At 29.6% G+C, this 21,309-nt stretch overlaps 1 protein-coding gene across 3 annotated transcripts in view; it reads right to left on the bottom strand.

The window, feature by feature from the left end:
* The window catches only part of Shal (potassium voltage-gated channel protein Shal), a 109,144-nt gene that overhangs the window by 9,785 nt on the left and 78,050 nt on the right, over nucleotides 1-21,309 (bottom strand). The window contains exons 5-6 of one of the 3 annotated variants that reach the window (XM_085486073.1): nucleotides 17,531-17,581; nucleotides 2,330-2,630 (exon numbers count right to left, since the gene is read on the bottom strand). In XM_085486073.1, coding sequence (XP_085342199.1) covers nucleotides 2,490-2,630; nucleotides 17,531-17,581 — 192 coding nt within the window. In that variant the 3' untranslated portion in view covers nucleotides 2,330-2,489. Of the gene's footprint in view, nucleotides 1-2,329; nucleotides 2,631-13,509; nucleotides 13,728-17,530; nucleotides 17,582-21,309 lie in introns of those variants that run through there. The other 2 variants (XM_085486074.1, XM_085486075.1) reach the window with 2 other exon arrangements.

Genomic DNA, 21,309 nt, shown 5'->3' with positions numbered 1-21,309 from the left:
ACGGTCGCTCGAACTCAGTGTGTATCAGTAATGGTGGTTGTCATACACGATGACTTGTTTAGCAACATATGTAACGAGATCTAAAGCTGACTTTATATATATATTATCTTGACATTGTTAATAACCGTCTTTAATGTTTAATATTACAATTCAATTTATAATTAAAATATTTTTATTGCGCTGAAGAAGGCTTGAAATGTCAGCCGAAACGTTCGCAAAATGTTTATTTCTTATGTATTTATTATTTGGTTTAAATGAATTTTATTAATATCAACTGTCAACTGTATTACGTTTAATAGCTTTTATAGCTCTTCTTTGTTTACAATTATTAAGTTTAACAAAGCTAATTACTATTTTTAATTAACCTTTTTAATTATGAAGCAAAAATCTAACTCTATTTAAAAAATTTAGTGTTTTTGTAAAAAAGCTGAATTTATATGATATTATTCATAAAGATATACTGTGTATCGTATTATATAATTGTCGAACCTGAAATTGAAGTGAACATTTACCTCGCGACAAATATATAGTGATTGTATGATGATTGAGACAGATGATTGTTGTGACAGATAGCTATTTTAATTTATATGCAAAGAGAAAAGACTTCATATCTAAAAATCTGCTATCAAATCAAGGAAAAATATATTAACAAAATAAGATATTGATATATAAGTGCTTCTTAGAACAATGCAGCTTCGTGAAAAGAAATGCAAAACATTTATATATAAATTTGCTCATCTCACCGAATTCTAGACACGTAGGCTTTTTCAATTATCCAAAATCCACTTATAAGATGCATGTCGCTGGAAATTTGTCCGCGATTCACCGAAGGAGATTGCTTTGTCGTAGTTCGATTCAGCGAGCATCTGCACTGAAACTAGGCCGTGCGGTGGAAAGCCGACGCAAATCCGGAAAAATTGCCTGCACTCAGAGTTCATCCGGCGAACTCAAACCGCAAACGGGCTACCTCGACTTCGCGCCGTATTTCAAGGTGGCAAACGAAGCGAATGTAATCTCGGAAAATTGTCTTACGCTCGCCGACCGATCATAAATCACCTTTCCTCTTCACTAGTCCCGATCGTCAATTCACCTTCGAAAGATTCGATTGGTTTACTTTTCGGTATGATCTCGTAATAAAAAAAAAAGGAAGGAAAAAAGCTGCTTTTTCCCAAGTGCAACGAAATGTCTTAAAAATAGGAACTCTTTACGAGAAGCAAATTTTATACACAAATTTATACGCTATAAATTATAAAAAAATATTTCAATATTTATATTGTTAAATTTAAGATACTTCTAAATTATTTATTATATTATAATTATAATGTCAAAATTACATAACAAAGAATAATTTAAAAATATGAAGAAGTTATTCGTTTAGCATAAAAGAACAACATCATCATTTTTTAAATGAATAAATCAATTCCAATTTCAACACAATAAGACTGAATAAATGACTTCATTTATATCTCAATCATCATACCAAGTTTTTCAATAAATAGAAATCGATCCATACTTGAAGGTAGTAGTGCGAATCGCCGGAAGTAAATGCGAGTAAATTTTGTAAACAAAATTAATGGCGCGTGAATTCAACGATATACTTGCAATCGCGATGCACGTAATTTAGCGAGTTTGTGCTTGTAAGCACCATAGCCCGAGAGTATATTCGAAACAAATCGATATGTCTGAAGCTTCTATATATTAGCAATGAAAGCGGCAAATCTTTCTCTCTTTCTCCCTCTCTTTCTCTCTTGTCTCTCTCTCTCTCTCTCTCTCTCTCTCTCTCTCTCTCTTTCTCTTTCTCACTCTCTCTCTCTCTCTCTTCCTCGGAAGTTATTTATAAAATAAACGCTTTCATACTTTTTCCAAAATAATTAAACTAAAATAATAAAAACTGGATACTTCTAATTTAATTAAAAATTATTTTTGTTATATACATATATCTATATATATATAACATTTTGTTATAAATATCATACATATATTTTACGTGTAAAAATACACCCAAATTTATTTTATTTCTCATCACAAAAGGTTCAGTTTACTTCTTTAACGTACCTATTTTATATTTAATTCTTGACGTCAAAGTTTTTAATTTGAATGATCAATTTACCAAAAAAAAAAAAAAAAAAAAAAAGTTTTAAATAAACTTTAGATAAAAAAAAAATTAGAGAGCAAATGCGAGTTTTGAATAAACAGTGGCACGCGATATGGAACTTCGATAAAAGAACATGCGAAATAATAATGCGCAGTAAAATGCGGGTTAACAAGATCCACGACTACTTCCGGTGGTTCGCGCTGCGTCCTTGAAAGATCGTGATTGATGGCTCACCGTTGCTTCGACCGTAGTCGACCGTGGTTCGTTCATCAGGTTCAGCGAGCACAGGTGTGGAGGAGGACGGCGGTCAGTTTATAGGTGATTGGTGGCGCGATAATGCATGATTAGCGCATTATCACAGACGATCGTGATCGGTTCTCGTGATCGTCGCGATTCAAACGGTCTCCGATACCGGGAGCGGTGGTTGCCCACCGGAAGTAGTCATGACGGGCGCGGTGTTGGCGGTGTTGGTGGGGGCCGGAAGTGGCTGTAGGGCCTGCATGTCGCAGATGTGCGAATCGCGCTTCTTTAGGTCCTGGAACAAGTGGTATTTCGAACATGTTTGAATTTTCTCCCACTGTCGCATTTTCCTCTTGCTATTTCTCATTGCCATTTCTCACGCTCCATCTCTTTCTCTCTAGTTTCCTCTCTCTCTCTCTCTCTTTCTCACTTTCTCTCACTTATTTTCTCTCACACCTTCTCGCTCTCACACTTGCATTTTTCCCGTTTTTACTCTAGCTCTCAATCGTTCTCTAGCTTCTAATCACTAGATCCAGACTAAGCAAGTACGTACATTACGTCTACCCCTTTCTCTCTCTTTCTTTCTCTCTCTTTCTCTCTCTCTCTCTCTCTTTTTCTCTTCACTCCTCGTCCTCCTTGGGAAAGAAATGATTCTTGATGCTATAATTGAACTGAAATGTCGATCGCGTGAAAATTGCATTGCGATTTTGAGAATCAAGGATCTTTGGCGATTGAAATGAACTGATGATCGACTTTGAACGATCCTCGAACTCGCAAGATGCGTACAAATCTCCCGAGGACGAGGGGTTCGGGAGCAAAGTTTTGGGTGACTTCCGTTTCAAAGAGACGGAAGAGAACGAAGAGAGATCGAAAGATGAGGATGTAGGGAGTGAGACGAAGAAAGAATCACGCGTGCATTAAGAGAAAACATGCGACGAATGAGAGAGAGATATAACGAGCGGAAATCAGTCGAGAGAAAATCAGGATACGAAGCAAATAATGGCACAGTACAATAAGAGGGATAACAACAACACTTACGACAATAATAACAAGAACAATTCAAACATTCCATTACATGTAAAACATGAAGAAGGAAAGCAAATAATGCACAGAGACGAACCAAGACGTTTTGCGTGGTAACACGGCATGTTTGTTTGGTTTGCTTGTTTGATATATGCACATGTATTATTCAAATTAATTCAAACGCGCAATTAAACTTACTATAAGCAGAATTATTCTTCTGCTTGGGAAAATAACATATAGATTTAATAATTGTAAACAAAGAAGGGCTATAAGAGCTATTAAACATAATACAGTTGTCAGATGATATTAATAAAATTCATTTAAACGATATAATAAATATTTATGAATTTTATTAATATCATCTGACAACTGTATTATGTTTAATAGCTCTTATAGCTCTTCTTTGTTTACAATTATTAATTTTAACAGAACTAATTACTATTTTTATAGAGATTTAATTTGCAGACTAATAACAATTGCCAACATACATTTTATATATTTCCTTTTTCTGAAAAAATCTTAAAGATAAAAATATAATTATATATATGTATATATATGTATGTATTTTATATAGCAACGTTGTGTATTGACATTTCATTTTTAAAAAGCAATATAAAAAATGACACATGTATGTGTGTATGCATTTTTTAACAGTTATAATTTAAAGAGTTAGAAATTAAAAAATTACCAAACTCGTTTCGCAGAATAATGTGCTTAAAAATCCTGTTTTCCCCAAAATTTAAATGGGGTAATTTAAACGTAAGATAATATATTTGAGGAAGACGTGCGATGTGTAAAGATTTATACAAGTTTTCATAAAAATATAAAAATCACATGCGATATATAAATTTTTGCTTAAAATATAATCATAACTTTTACATGATTATAAATTATCATGCTTATAATTTTTCGTTTCAAAAATTGTAATGTCTTAATATTAAAATTATATTCGTAATATATAAAACAAAATAATTACTGTAATCTCTTATCTTATATAAGAATAGTCAGATTGATCTAGAATTAATATATTGTATCCTTTTAAAAACAGAAATTCTCTGCAGAATATCAGTCTTTGCAAGATATTGTAGAAGAGTCGCGAGAGATCCTTATAACAGCCGCATGCGAAGTGCGTTATAAGTCTTAGAAGCGCAAATTGTAAATTAAATAGTCGTCATATCGCAGCGTAACAATTACATCAAGCAGTTGTCATACTTTACATTATTTCTAAGTCGAGTTTACAGTTCATCCTGGCAGCATGATCCTTTCAAACGTTATCACAGAACTTTATCGCAATAATCGTTTGGCTATTCTGTTGCACTTAACACACCAACGTGACTTTCTACGCTACGTCTTTCGTGATTAATAACAGCAGATCGGTCTTATCCGTGTTTAATTATACTATTAGTAATTGCACGGCATAGCCGTAATGGTAAATCGATTTTGCAATTAGTGGCGTGAATGTGCCAAGATAACGATCTATTGGAAGAAGATAAAATGAAACGTAGTCAATTACTGTACGATTTATTGCTGTCTTGTTATATCTATCCAATAAAATCTAAAATTTATCTAGATATTTAATTATAATTTTTTACAAATTTTCGGTAAATCTATACCTGACTTTAGGAATTTAAGAATATTTAAGAAATCATGAGACATTTAAAAACTTAATTTAAAGATGTTTTAAAATTTTTTAGAAAGCAAAAGTATAACATTTTGGAAATTTATTAAACACCAAAAGTAATAGAAATTATTTTCTAATATAATCACATTTTGTTTCAACAAACAACAGTAATTTTATTAATTAACCTGCATATTAAAAAATTAACTTTTTTTAATATTTTATATTTTAAGTTTGACAAAACGTGTGCGTCATTAAATATAAAATGTATGTTTAATATGTAAATTGATATATTCATTAAGAATTGAACCATAACATATACATATGTAATATACGCAATTAATATAATTTAATACTCTATATTTAATTTTATAATTTTAACATAATCTATATATTACATATCGTTGTTAATAGTCCTTAAAGAAATTTAAATAGATCATTAAAATATTGAATATTATATATACGTTATACGTCATATCTTATTCTCAGCTATATGCCATTTTCATACATACTTTCTTAGAACCACGAGCTAAAAATATTTAAAAATATCCTACACGTGGCACATCAAGATTTGCACAATATAGATATTCAATAGATATTTTTATATTTTTATCAATATTTAACTATCACTGCTAACATGCAGATTCCTGAGTATTTGTTGGCGTTATTTATTGTTCTTCGAAATACATGTTTTACGTGAAAATAAATTCATATATTTATATAATACTGAGTTATTATTTCAATTTAAGAAAAAATTCTAAAGAGTAACAAAAAAATATTAGAAGTATACTTATTCATAGATACATTCATATAAATATACATAGCAGAATATATTTCCTTATAATTTAAATATCATAAAACACCCGCTGAATACGTATTCTCTCAAAAGATTTAAAAATTCTTGCCTCCACCGACAAATGCACTCGAACTCTTGCTCGAACCGCAATGCAGTACATTCTCAACAAATTTAAGACGCGCAGATCGACCTTTTCGCGACATATCGCCACACGTGCGACCCTTAATCCGTCGTGAAATCGTGAAAGGCGTCCGACCCAATAATTTCTACTCTACTCGCGACAAGCCCTGATAATTCCACCATCGCGAGGCTCCACGCTGCGTCGTAGTGCAGTTGCGCCTTGCATACACGCACGCGTAAGTGTTCTAAATCGTAACTTGTCACCAGATCTGGCGTGTGTATCAAATGAATGCTTGTAAAATAGTGTGTTAGAATATAGAGGCCAGACACGCATCCAAGTTTAGAGCAATAAGAAAAACAATTTGAATTTTTTGTAAGAAAGCAGACGAAAGAATCAGTACATTAGTAATTAATATATAGTACTCGTAAATTATCACACACAGAATAACAGTATAATTTTTATTCTTTCGTATTTTAAAAATAAAAAAACCAACTTTTTTTCCAGAAATATTCAAAATTTTTTACGTATTTTTAATGTATATATATATAACTAATTTTTATGAATTATTACTTATAACAACTATTCAATTTTTCTATAGTACCGTTCTTCGATTGAGAAATTCATGTATAATATGTAAGTATGTATGATATGTATGACATGTAAATATAACAGGTAAAAATGTGGAATATGATTTAATTGTTTTTATTATAATTTCTTTCATTGTTTAATAGTTAGTTTTATCAAAATTAATTAATTTTAAGCCTATCTTACATATTTAATTATTAATTATTCAACGTATAAATAAATTAATTTAAATTAATTCTCTATTTTTTTGTCTTTAAAAAAATAATAATAACAGTAATGTAATTCGTATCACATAAATTTTTAACTTTTTTGTAATTGCATAAAAACAAAATCTCTCATAGCTAATTTCTATATAAAACCAAAATGTCCAATTAAACGCGAAATAAATCGTTATTTTCGTTTAAAAGAAAAACAAGATTATTGGAATTTAAATAAAAATGAAATTTACGATAAAGCTATTTGCATCTCTCATTTCTCCCGTGGCGCGTAAACGTCCACAAATATTCAAGGCATATTCTTCTAATAATATCCAACGAATTTATTAATGCAGCAAAATGCTGAATCGTTTACACAGAGCGCCTTTATGAATCTTCAAGAACGACGTAGAATGCCGACCAAAATTATTTCTACATAAAACCACGATAAAACGCATAAGCTGTTTATATGAACTAGAAAAGATCAACTTCATAGATACTAAAAATTATTGAAAAGGGGTTTCTGATTCGGAAAGATAAAATCGCGAAAGAAAGAGAACCGCGCAAGACAAAGTAACTTGAATTTTAGTGCTCGGAAATTTGTTATATAATTTGTTATGCATTTTTAATATGCATCAATATATAAAATAAAATAAATAAAAGAGAAACAAGAATAGAGTAGCAACTTTATAATGAAAACTAAATTTCTGAGATAGTTTCTAACATTTTTATATAGACGTGTATAAACATCTTTATATGTAAAACATAGAAAGTTTGATTTACATACAATCTGTTACGATACAAATACCCTGTACAATGTTTATCGATCGCGATATAAATATATAATCTGCGGTAATACCGATACACAGAATATAATCCGCCAAAAGCAAATTTATGATATGTAAATGCAAATGTAGAAAGCACGATCGATGAACATAATACAAGTGTACTAAATGCAATACTTGTGTTATCGGTAAATGCATCGCGCTTAATAATTGAATTATGCTCTTTATGATACCGACGCAAAAGCAAACACTGTGTTAATTAAAATTGTGCAGAAGATAATGCATAAATATATATTAAGAAATTTATAAAAAATATTAAATAAATTATTGAAATTTTATACTTTATATAATTCGAAAAATGGTATATCAATAATTTGAATGCAGTAATTATAACAGAATTAGATCGTTTTAATTATATATCTTATTTACATTATATAATTTTTATTTTTAATTTTATTTATTTTATTTTGTGATGTATTGAGAATATTTCTTTAGCAAATATATAAGACCAAAATAATTAAGGTTTAAATCAATAAAGTTAAGTTTGGAAGATTAAAGCTTTATTTTATTTTTAAAAAATTATAAAATTATAAGGTTGACGATCCAATTAAGTTAATATACAGAATAAATATTGAAAATTTAAATAAAACTTTATGTTTATGTCATGCATTTAAACGCACTCGATTCGAATGACGGCTATAAAGACATTTTTATGATTAAATTTATTCAATGTATTGACGCGCCGGCGGGTTTATGCGAAATTTAGTAGACATTTACGTGAGGATTTGCTTAACGTACCGCAGCTGCGAGGGAGCGATAGTAAATCCCACCGAAATAAATGTACTGCTTTTGTTCGTTAACATAATCACTTGCGTATAACATCTAATTAGGTACATTTTGCGTGAAACACTATAACCGTTACAAATAAGATAAATTTAGTCTGTAATTTCTAGTTTTGATATATTATGATTTCAACAAAATATTATTTTAATTCAACTGTTATAACTCGGTTTATTTAGCTATTTACTTATTTGGTTATATTTACTACATAAAATATTGAACTATATAACAATGAAATATAATAGGGATTATATATAAATCTTTAATAATAAAAATATATAAAGTAATAATATAAAGTAATAATAAAAAATATAAATAATATGATAAAATAAATACAAATAATTTATTATTATTAAAATAATTAATGTATAAAAAATTTCTTACTAAAAGAGAAAAAAGAATAATAATATAAATAAAATAAAATTATATATATGTACATATACATAAATATACATAGTATATAAGAAGTAAACGTAATTTATGAGTATAATCTATTTGTATTTATAAAATTGATACCACGTACATATAAAGTTAAAAGATCTATAATATGAAGTATATATGAACTGTAATAAATATAAAATACATAAATCTAAATAATAATCTGAATAATTTAATAAATAAAAAGGCAAGAGAAAAATAAAAACTATAATAAATATAAAATATATAAATAGTATAAAAAAGCATATTCTAAAAGATAAATAATATAAAAAATAACAAAATAATATATAAAAAAGCTTTCTCTTTTAATTTAAAGTTACTTGTTTCCATTGATTTTATAAAAAATAAATAGAGTAAATTTATTTAGTTTATTTAACCGTGAAGCGAAAGAATTGCAAAGTATCTCCAGTATTCCGATTAAAATTGCAAATGTTTCGACAACCATTTGCTTGTTTTACAAAATGTGTTTAAACAAACACGTTTTTTTTTGCAACACAAACTGTAAATACACAGTGTTGAGATAGTCACTTAACCTCTGATTTCAAATTAAATGTTGTTGCACAAACACAAATTCCCTTGTTATTATTGTTCCGTTCCTTACGCGACATTCGACATGTATTTTAATGTTGAATTTTTGTAAAGAGTATTGTGAAATCCTACAGAATTTAATGAATTAGGATGTTGTTTTAAACTTAAAACTTAAATTATTACAAAAATAAATATATAAAGTTGCTGTTACTTTTGTTTTCTAAAATCAATATTTAATTAATTATATACAGAGATATATGTATGTATGTGTCTTAGAATAATTTTTCATTATATTTACAAGTTGTGCAAACAATATTAACAATATAACTTTGTAAACAATATGCCTAAAAATCTATTGTCGCTATATACTTGCAAAATAAATTTATCGATAAAATAACAAACTTGATAAAACAAAGCAAAAGAGATACACATGGATAGATTTGCCGTAAATGTAAATGTTGTAACAACGAGTCGTTTTCTACCACGTTTGCGGAACGTTTAAAAAAATATTTCGTGGTACACGTGTGAAGTGTATTGTAGAAACATAAAAAAAAGAAAAGAAGCAAGTGTTCGACTGCAAAAGTATTTTTCAGATCGTAAAATCTCGAAAGAGACGCGGAACTTTTGTATTTCAATCGACGATGCCTTTAAAAATCGCCTCGAAAGAAAATTGTGCAGCTACAAAGGAGGAAAAAGAAAAAGGACGAGAGAAACAAACGGTCTATTCTACGACTGTTGCTTTCGTTTACGCTTCTTTTATCTTCTGTTTTCTTCAAACTTCTCATGTTCTTATTTAGTTGAAAAAATATCTACAAGAAACTCACGAGAAAGCGAAAGCACAGTCAGCAATATTTAAATTTATTTATGTATCTGGCAAAGTATATTATTTCGAAACTAGAACTAATATTATTTCACAATTTGAAAGAGAATAAAGATAATAAAACGTCATATAAATAAGTTTGTGTTTCACGTTTTTTATAATTTCATTTAAAAACACTTTTTTAATCAACTTAAAATTAATTACGCTTTCATAAAGATATCAAATATAATTTTTATAATTAAACCTTAAAAAAATTAACATATAAAAATGACGAAATTTTATTCTTTATTTTTTATTTTATTAAAATTTTAATAAGTTTTAATTTTGAAAAAAATTAATTTATAATTTAATTCAATTCCAAAGAATGGGTCATTAAAATGTTTTGACTATTGCAAAATAATTTATAAATAATATTTGTTTTTCTATATTTTCAAACAACAAAATGATTAAAATTCTAATTGCAAAGAATTTTGCATATTATAATAAAAATTAAGCACATTATATATATTTACAAAAAATTATATTGTCGAAATACTGAAGTTTAAAAGACTTCTTGAAAAATAGTACTAAAGAATCTTACACAATTTTTACAATGTTTACAATATTTTAAATTTTACAAAAAGATAAAGACAAGAAAATCTAATCCAAATAGACAAATCATTAAAAAAAGAAGAAAAACAAAACAACTAATGATAAAAACTAATGAAAAAATATGTCGAGCGTGATTTTAAAAAGAATGGAATAACCTTTTTTCCGCTACACTTTTCGCCTGAATAACTCTAGCTTTTTTATATAAAAATTTGAGTAAGAAAGGAGAAAAGAGAGCATTAAAATTGACGCAAGGCAAAACGAAACTATAAGGCTAGAAAAATTAAGTACATTGTACTATAAAAAGAGAACATAAAACTGATATATTATAACACTGATATTCGTCATCAATTTTTATATTCATCAGCACAATCAAATTACTAAAATTTGATGAATTTCACGAGGACAATAAAATGCCTTAAATTATACGATGAATATTTTTGCATGAATTTTACATTCTGCAAAAATATCCATACCAATGAAAACTAACAATACAATAGATCTCCAATATTTTACTTGTTTAACTTAATTGTAACTGCAATATATTCATATACACAGGTGCGAAATGAAAATTTCGATTTGCGACAATAAATCTGTTAAATGAAATATGCCGATACCTAAATATAGACGGATGTTATATGGCACAAACTTATTGAGTTATGTTATAGATTTTTTTATCTATGCCATATAATATGTAATTTTAGTAAGGATAAAATATTATATATAAAAAATTAAATAAGGCTTTAAGAGCCGAACGCGGATATAAAAATTTTTTTTCTAAGTTTTTTTTTATAATAAATCTAATTTAAAGAAGTTTTCCAGTTTTGTGAGCGTAATAAAGATTTAATGAAAGATAGGCAGAAAAGATATTATCGCAATATATCTCCTACCTCTGCAGCATATCAAAAATTAATTAAACAAAGATCGTTGTGAGGACCAAGAAACTTCATTGCGCAATGTTAATAATTAATTTACCCACATCACATTTTAATTATGTAATCTTTTTTAATCGACTCTTTATAAATAAATATCTTTTAAAATAAAGTGTAAAATGTTTTTAAATTCTCATTTAATATATGAGATTTTTTGCAAGTTGCGCATTTATATCTATATTTTTAAAATTTATCATATAATTACACAAATTTAGATAAAATAAACAAATTTAAATACACTTGTAGAATTAAATATATTATTTAAAAATTATAAATTTTGCGAATAAAACTGATTAGATTTATATTTAATAAAAAAAAAAAATATAATATAAATTGCTCAAATAAATAAGTTCGCTCGTATATGTGCAATAAAACGTACGAACAACAAAATTGAGCGCAGAAAACCATAAATCCTTAAGACCGTACGAATATCTCTAAAAGCATTCATCCCCCTAAAAGCAAGGCAATCATACATCCATATATAATGACAAGAAGCAAATTGCACATTAAAAATAGTATAAATTTGAAATGCACAGCCTTCCAGCGACGAGTCTTCGAAGGATGCAATAATCCCTAAACAAGCGTAAGAAAAAGGGAAGATCTTTATCGAAAGCGGACACACCGAAGAAGCCAATCCAGAAATCGCTCTTAAAGGCGCATTATCGAGCATCGGGAGGGATAGGAACTGCTGGGGAGATCCTGATGTGTCCTTCATGTCATGGCAGAAGACGCGGAAGCGCGTTGAATAATTGATACATCACACATAAATCTATCACATTTATGTCATGTCTCATCACATTATTCTTATCATTAGCATCATCATTATCATCATTATCATTATCATTATCATCATCATCAGCAGCAGCAGCAGCATCATTATCATTATTATTATCGTTTCCACAATTGTCTGCCGAGCAACATTATTTCTTTACCTTTTTTCGCACCTGTATACGGTCGCCATATATGATCACCACTCTGTCCTTGCTCTCGTTCGTGGTTAGTTGATAGGACAGACTCTAAGTGAATTTCGATCGATCGTTCGACGAAGGCAATAACGTCGATCGCGTTATTACAGTCGCCATAAATTTGTATGTTTTGTTTTTCCGTGTTTGTCGATGTTTTCGTCCACATCGTCGTCGTCGTCATCGATGGCGATTTCGTCCACCAAATATGCCAAGGCCGATGATGGAGAGGAAAGATTGATGAAGCGGCGCCAATCGTCGTCAATGGATCCAGGCGGCGGCGTCATTGTGATCATCGTTGTTGACGTCGTCGGGGGTAGAAGATGGCACGGAAATGATGAAATAGAAGAATTTGATTGATTGACTTTGTGAATTTCGCGCGACTGTGTGTGTCTTTACTTGTGTTTGTGCTTTTTTTTCGTGATTTTCTTAGATCGCGTACGTTTGTCGACGCGAGAATCGGATGTACATATATTATATATATATGTATATTTTTGTTCTATATATATACGATATATACATATGTATATATATACATATATATTTTTTCTTAAATACTCTCTCGCGCTCTCTCTCTCTCTCTTTCTCTCTCTCTCTCTCATTCAATTATTCGTCCGATTATTCGCACATATCCGCCGCTTTCTCTCGTTTTCTCTTTCGTTCTCTCAATCAAACACGTGCGTCTATATACATTATATGTTTTACCTTCACTTTGGTTACTCTAGGTTACATCCGCTTTACGTCGACGAACAAGCACGTCTCAGCCTCTACTGTGCGTCCGCAAAGAAGATCTGGATTTCTAGCATTAAATATCTATTTATATTTTTATTTTGCCGACGCATCCTCTAATGCATTTTTTTTTTTTCGATTTTTACTTTTAATCGCTCTCAAGTCATAATGCGACACGATATTTTCATTTTTATTTTTCATTTTTTATTTTTTTTTTTTTTTTTTTTTTTTTTACTTTTTTTCGGCTTGGTCGAAAAATCCGATTCGATTTCGGTGTTAGAACGTCGGTCTAGTGCGCGAAGGGCATTTTTCAAGGCGTTTTTCAGAACGAGGCCTCGACGAGGTAAGTGCCGTCCATGGCGACCCCCGTCTGCCCACCCTGGGCCTCGGACACTTGGGCCCTTGTAGCCGGGATGTACTGACTGTACGCCTGCTGAAATCCACAACCACAAGCACACACTACATTGTTGCACGCTAGGCATACCTATGCTAATGCTTTCTACGAGCTCTCCCTAAACTTCTATCTACTCTCGCGATCTATCGATCTATGTATGTGTGTGTGAATGGATGTGGAAATGAAGCTTTTTTTTTTTTAGTAGAAATACCGGTTTTTTTTTATTAAATTATTTTACTAATTTTTTATCTAGTCAAAAGCCATTAGACTTTTTAATACATTGATTTATGATATAATTATTATTGCATGACATAGATGAGAGATGTCTCAGAATTATTTATTGCAAATATTATTTTTCTACAATATATGTACAATACTTTTGAGTTTCTAATTAGCAACAAATGATTGCAAGTATATTATTGAAAGTTTATTTGTGCCAAAAAGAAACCAATTATTTTATATAGTAAATTTTTTATTGAAATAAAAATAATCTCAAGAGATATATTTTCTCTCCTTCTTATTCATCGCAATTTCCGCTTTCTAATGAACATTTTCATTAAAAATCATGACGGATGCATGATTATAAGCTTATGTGCGCCGGAAGGAAGCAATAACCTCCTAATTTCACGATTCCATCTTCTTCGTTCGACCTTTCAACGCTTTAATAAAAATCGATTTCACCGATTTTCAAAGGAATATATATATATATATATATATATATATATATATATATATATATTTCACGCTGCCTAGATCATATCGACAGGCTTCGTGGCGTTTCAACTGATCCAATAACTTCGGAATTGACGAAGTGACGCGCATGCTGCGCGCATCATCGACGAAAACGAATTAATTCGCAAACGTCGATGACGTATTCTGAATGCGTCCATTCTGTCAACCAATTGGAGTCAAACTATTTGTATTTGAAAGCACGAAGGATAATTTCGCATTCGAACGAAATCGCACGTTTTCCGCTGATCGACAAAGCGGTAAACTAATGAGTGCCTGTAGACAACGCGATTTTCGGTGCAATCACCTCCCGTCAAATTGCTATCGTAATAATCGTAATAACACTGTTATAGAAATAACACATGTTCATATATATATTTCTCCATACTCAATTAAGTTCATCATTCATTGGAAAATTCAAGATCTATATAAATAAACTAAGAGACATAATTATTAGAAATATTAATAATTATATATATTATATATATATATATATATATATAATTATTAAAGATTAATAATTACGTACATATATAAATTTATATATATCATAGTTACACAAAAGTGCTCTGAAAATAAGTGCATGTTCTGAACAATTATTCTGTGCTGTCAACCACGAAAGTACAAAACGTACAATAAAAGACAGACCAAAATCAGGAATTAAAGAGAGAGACGATCCGTACACATTATCAATTCTTACCTTACATAGAAAGAAATACTTCCTAAGGACTTTCACAAATGTTAACATGTTTATGTAATAGAAAATATTACAAATATATCATGTTAGATAGGTATGTATACATATGTACATATGAATTGTCATTTACATTATTTCTCCAAACAGGGTTGAGTCATTTTTAAATTTTTTTAAAAATGTCTTTAAAAAAGTACAATGTACTAGCGAATATTTAAAAAATGCATTACATTCTGGGAATAATAATTAAAAAAAATTCAGTTCTTTTTTTAAACCCTTTCAAAATACAACAACAACAACTATAAATATGAATATTACAAGTACAGAGAAATATTGGAGGATATGGTGGAAGTTATCACGTTTAGAAAAAGTTAATCTCAAAAAATAACTACAAAAAAGTAATATAAACTTAAAGCATGCTATTCAAATTTGATCAACATTAATCGTAAAACAAATATTGTGTATTTATGAATTTTAATACTGCTATTCTCGCATCGCTTAAATGTCGATTGAAGAAAATCGCGTCGCGTTTTTTTCGTAACGATCGATTGAAACTACGACGCGATATTCCCGTGACGTTTACAGCCGATCTCATCGTACCTGTTGGACGCCAATTAATCAATGCAATTTGACAGCGAAATCGTAACCTGAATGGATGCAGCGAGGAATCTTTGCAAGTTATTAACGAAGGGGAAAAGCGCTCGATTTCCAGATCGATTAATCATCCAGCCGACTGCAATCGACGCGACTCGACAGGATAACGAGTATACGTAATTAATCTTGCTCACTATGATGGAATAAGATTTCGGGCCGAAAAGTAGCGGATGATATAGTGTTTATATACATATGTTATATAGACAATTATACAGGATGTCGCAAAACCTGTAATTCGAGCGAGAAGAAATTATTAGCGTGATAATTAGCGTGATAAAATAATTGTCAAAATAAGCTGCAAAAAATATAGTCTAACTCTTATTGGAAAATTTTTTTTTAAATTAATCTTTTAAATTATTTTAAAATTAATATGTGAAAAAAACTTAAACAGAATATTAAAAAATTATGTAAGAATTATAAAGTCGGAAGATTTAAAAAATACACATTAAAAAAAGACTTACAATATTATAAAGGTAAATTTTTAAAGTTGATACGTGGTAAAAAAAAATGTTTAAAAACAACACTTTGTGCGACGACCTGTATAATAAAGATATTATATATCTCTGATGCATTTAATATACTTATAGCTAGAAATAACTGAGATAGAAATAGAAAATAGAAACGCGCATACGTATAGGTAAATATACGATTTTTGATATTTATACGAAGTAATAACAATTCTGCGACTGGACATGCAATTACACAATTAGAAATATTTGTTACAACGTATGTACAGGACACAATGACTGTTCCGCACGACAAAGTGAATAAATTCGAGGCGTAATTATAATTATGCGCTTACATGCGCGTAATTAAGTGACAGTTCGTACAGTGGGGAAGAATTTCGGCACGCTCGAGCGAGTATGTATGTATTTTCAACTGACCGGATTTAACAGCATTATCCCGTCATTCTAATGATAATTTTAACGTAGCTTCAAATAATTATGGATTTTAATTAATTAATTTTAGGACAAATATGACAATTATGACGAGATCATTTATTAAAGTCAAATTAATATAGCTCATAAGATTGTTTGAGCAATAATAATAAAATGACTTGCGGTAATGAACATTTTAATCCTACATCTTATGAATATGCTAATTTATGGACTCGCCTAATATATTTTCAATCCTTCAAATTTTCAGCTTCCTTGGCTTCATATTGTTCGCCTAATGAATCCTTCCCTCAATTTTCTAAGCTGTTAAGCATTGTATTTTCCTTTTCTCGCACACAAAATGTTGATATTGCACACTTTCAATTGCTCTATTTCTAATTATTTCCAAAGCAAATCAATATTGGACTATATTTTCTCACTTTATTAATCCTCAAATTATCGATATTTGAAGATTATTAAATTTTCAATCAATTTAATTAGTTCTAATTTTTTAATACGTTTTTATATTTTTATATTTTTAATATATAAAGATTTAAATATATATCAAACTCTTGGCAGATATTATACAAAGATATCACGGTTAATCTTCCATATCCATTTCTTTAAAAAAAAAGTCCTAATTTTCAAATTTAAAAAATCTATACAAAGTTTACAAATTGACAAATCACCGACGTTTTCCATCGAAGTGCGCGATATTGAGTTAAAATTACGCGATCGAGCGTGCTAGACCCTCTTTTGTCGTATGGTTAACAATTAATAGTAATAGAGCCGGGGACGGAGATTAAAAAGTGCTCGTTACTGGGTCGACGACGAGTAGTGGATCGACGGAGCTTTTTAGAACGTACACTTAAGATTCAATTTTGTCTTGCCTGGCTGATCTGAAGTGGGTGCTCCACTACAGGCTCCCGCTGTTCCTTCGGCTATGCATTATTCATAAAAGCAACTCGTGTTACATTATAGTGTGCATAATGCGCCGGTTAATCCGGCGCGACGTCATCGCCAACGTTGGCGCGAGCTTTGATGACTTTTTGAACGCAAGAGTTTAGGAAATTAGAAATGTTCACGCGCAAATCTAACGATATACGATATTACGATCTCTATTAATCGCAGAACGTCTTCATACAAAAAGTGATAGTCGCGCTTATGATGATTATTATGATTAATTACGCTTATGATGATTAATTACGTTAATTAAGGGATCGGAAACTCCTTATGGTTTGATAATATTTATTACGTTATTATACGATGTTGCGATAAAACTGACGTTGAGGCGACCGGCAAGTCTGCCGCGTCGAACGTTCTCTATACCTTTCGAAATTTCACTTTTCAATCTAAAGAAATTTGATTGAGGATGTATGGTATGTGCGATATACGTACGCGATGTAAACTTTTGAGCGCGAAGCTTAATTGAATTCCCATGTCCGCGAAAGAAATTCCGATGAAGACTCGGATTCGCTTTACGCGAATCCCAAGATCCCGCAATGTAAAAGTTCTACACCCGAATCTTCGAAAGTTGAAGCTTTTCTTATGCATGACGGTCTGTCATTTAGAAATTCTCTGAATTTTATTGTTTTTCAAAAATTTCAATATTGCCTCAAAACTGAGAAAATATCAAAAATTAAACTATTGATAATTATATTTAACAAAAATATAGAACAATGAACTTGTAATCCTATAACTGACAGCGTAAAAAATTCTACACAAAATCACTAAACTAGTTCTAAATTCTTTGGATTGCTTATATAATTATATAAAAATGAAGTAATTACTTAAATCTATTATACAAAAAATATGAACATTATTTATAATATATTTGGCGGATACTAAAAAAACCTTTTAATAAATTCTATTACATTTTAATATCACTATTGCCTAAAAATAATCTGAAAATATCATGGATTATTAACTGTATCGACAATATGTTTCTCTCGTAGTGAAAATCGTAATATGGCACCACACATTATTACTTTATATGACTCAATCATTATAGACTTGTACTCGTGCTGTCTACATTCTTGCTTATATATAGCACTTTATATTGAACACGTAAATCAATTTCCATTGTACCCGTGTGAAGACACAATGTTACGTCTTTCGAACCTCACACTCTTTCGTTATATATACCAATGCTGAATGATTCTATTAAGTTTTAATTTGTCACAAAGCTTCGAGCGTTTTAAAAATGATATTCACAAAAAGTGTAAAATAAAAATTTGTATGTCATATGACACTTCTTTACGAGTACTAAATACATAATAAAACAATTATATTTAAAACTAAAACATATCTATCTGCAAATGATGCATATAAATTAAACTGATTCATGTAAAAATGCCTCGAAATTATTGGAATAAATTTCGAATAAAAAAATTCCTTGTAATTTTCTATAAAAGTCTGATGGCTGACATAATTGCTTTGTCAATTAAATTTCAATTTAAAATTCTATTAAAATTAATTGTCATTTGCGAGTATATAATAATTTATTTACGTACTATATCATATTCACAAAGTTACAAAATTATATGCATATCTTTGGAAAAATTAAAGATTTACATAGATAGAAGTAATCTCAAATGCATTTTCTTGCAAATTATCTGCTATTACTCGTAATCACTCAAAGCGCAATATAATCGCGCAGATTAGAATCGCAATTTGCCGAAATCAATATTTTACATCGCGCAATAGAGGATTATTCGAAGCAGACATCAAAGATATAATGTGTTACTTATTATTATTTATTAATAGACTCGAATGTAATTAATTATCAATTTGATTGCTATCCGCATATTGATTAATCAATAATTTCTAAGTATAGTATGAGAATAATAGAATTTGTATCTTGACATTCTCGCGCAAATGTTTTAAAAAAAATGTTACTCTCATAAATTGAAAGATTTCTCCAAAAATTTGACTTATATATATTTAAAATCTTAAAAATCATTTAAATTTTTAATTAAATATTTTATAAAATCTAATATCACATATTAATTGGAAAATTTGATTCCATCAGAGAGCATCACTGACAATGAAAATAAAAATAATACAATTTATAAATTTAAAAAATTTAAAGCAAACACGAGGGTGACATATATTGATTCAACCGGATAATTTTATACAGTAAGAGTTTCTCCTCGAGTAAATCGACGTTTATAGAAATAAAAAGATTGAAGAGATAAAGTAATAGATATTATAAAGGAAAAAGTTCAAGTAAAACCGAGCTTAATGAGTCCGCGAGTACTGAGGCCGTCTGTCGTCTTTCTGTGTATTCTTCATGCTACCATTCCTTTCATCTTGGCCTTTCCTCGCTTGTGTCTACAGAGAAGATCAACAAGAGTTTTCGTAACGAGCAGAAAACGGTGGATCGAAACGTTTCGTCCTAATTGGAACGCGGGTGGCTCAGCCGAAAGAAAGCGGATCTTACTCGGTTGGGATTCTAATGAATGAATTATTCACGTGACATGCTTGCATGACCGGAAACTGTCTTTAAAATCCCTCGGACTTTTCACGAACGATTAAATTGATGCTCAGCGACCATTTTGTTAATTAATATCAAATTTTGATCTAATAAAATCGTCGATTATTATTTAGCTTTGATATTTTTTGCTCATTTATTCCACTCTGGTTATTCTTTGATTCATGTAATATAATATAGTATTTAGAAACTTTTTTCAATATTTGATATATATTTTATTAAAAGATTTCAATTTTAAGGTTTTAAATTAAACGAATTGAGACGTCAAATAAGCGGTTTACATTTATATCCATTGTAAAATATCTAACATAAAAAATTAAGAAGAAATAGATTTCTTATATTTTCTATATTTACTCTCTTATGCTACGTAAAAATATTTTATTTAAATTAAAGCAAAAATAAATAAAAAGAATAATATATCGTTTGTGCGCGTATTACTTTTAAAACACATTGTCAACTATAAATGCGTGATTTTATATCATTTACATCACACATGTACATAAATATATACAGACGCGCTATATAATACTGTATATACGTCTGTATATAAATACATATATACATATACAAGATGTAATTAAACTTTCATATTTCTTTTTTTAATAATATATTCTCTAGCCAATTTAGGAACAATTTTACCTCAACGAAAATGTCGAAGGAAATCATTTTTTGCAAGTTTCTCATTTTTAATGAAGAACATTTTTAATGTATCTTTGTAATTAAAGTCTTAAAAATTCTATTAAAATAAAACTATCTAAAATTAATTGAAGACTGCAATTTTGTTAATATTTTATTTCACAATGTTATTCAGCTTGCGAAAAAAGCTGCATCTTTTTCAATCATATATAACTCGAAAATTATTGGTGCCTCGGGCTTCACTGAGGGAAAATAGTCTTTAAATTGACCACGGAATCCGTTATTGGAAAGAAAATACGAAAGTTTAGTTACACTCTGTATACACGAACAATATACAATGTGCATGTGTGCATGTATAATTCGCAAAGCAATTTCTTCAACGCAATTGATCATGGTGATATTGCATCGTTATCAGTGGTATTGCCACGATTAAAGTTAATTTGTCCATCAGATTTGTGTACGCGCAAACGTTTCTCACATGATATGCATTCGCAATGCCCGTACTCGCCCACTACGTAGGAGGAGGTCACGTGCGGGTTG

Source organism: Nylanderia fulva, unplaced genomic scaffold (genome assembly GCF_048542155.1).
Source record: "Nylanderia fulva isolate GAGA-0341 unplaced genomic scaffold, ASM4854215v1 Scaffold4, whole genome shotgun sequence".
NCBI classification, from domain to species: domain Eukaryota; kingdom Metazoa; phylum Arthropoda; class Insecta; order Hymenoptera; family Formicidae; genus Nylanderia; species Nylanderia fulva.
The sequence above is the reverse complement of the archived record's forward strand: the minus strand, read 5'-3'. Positions and strand labels throughout refer to the sequence as shown.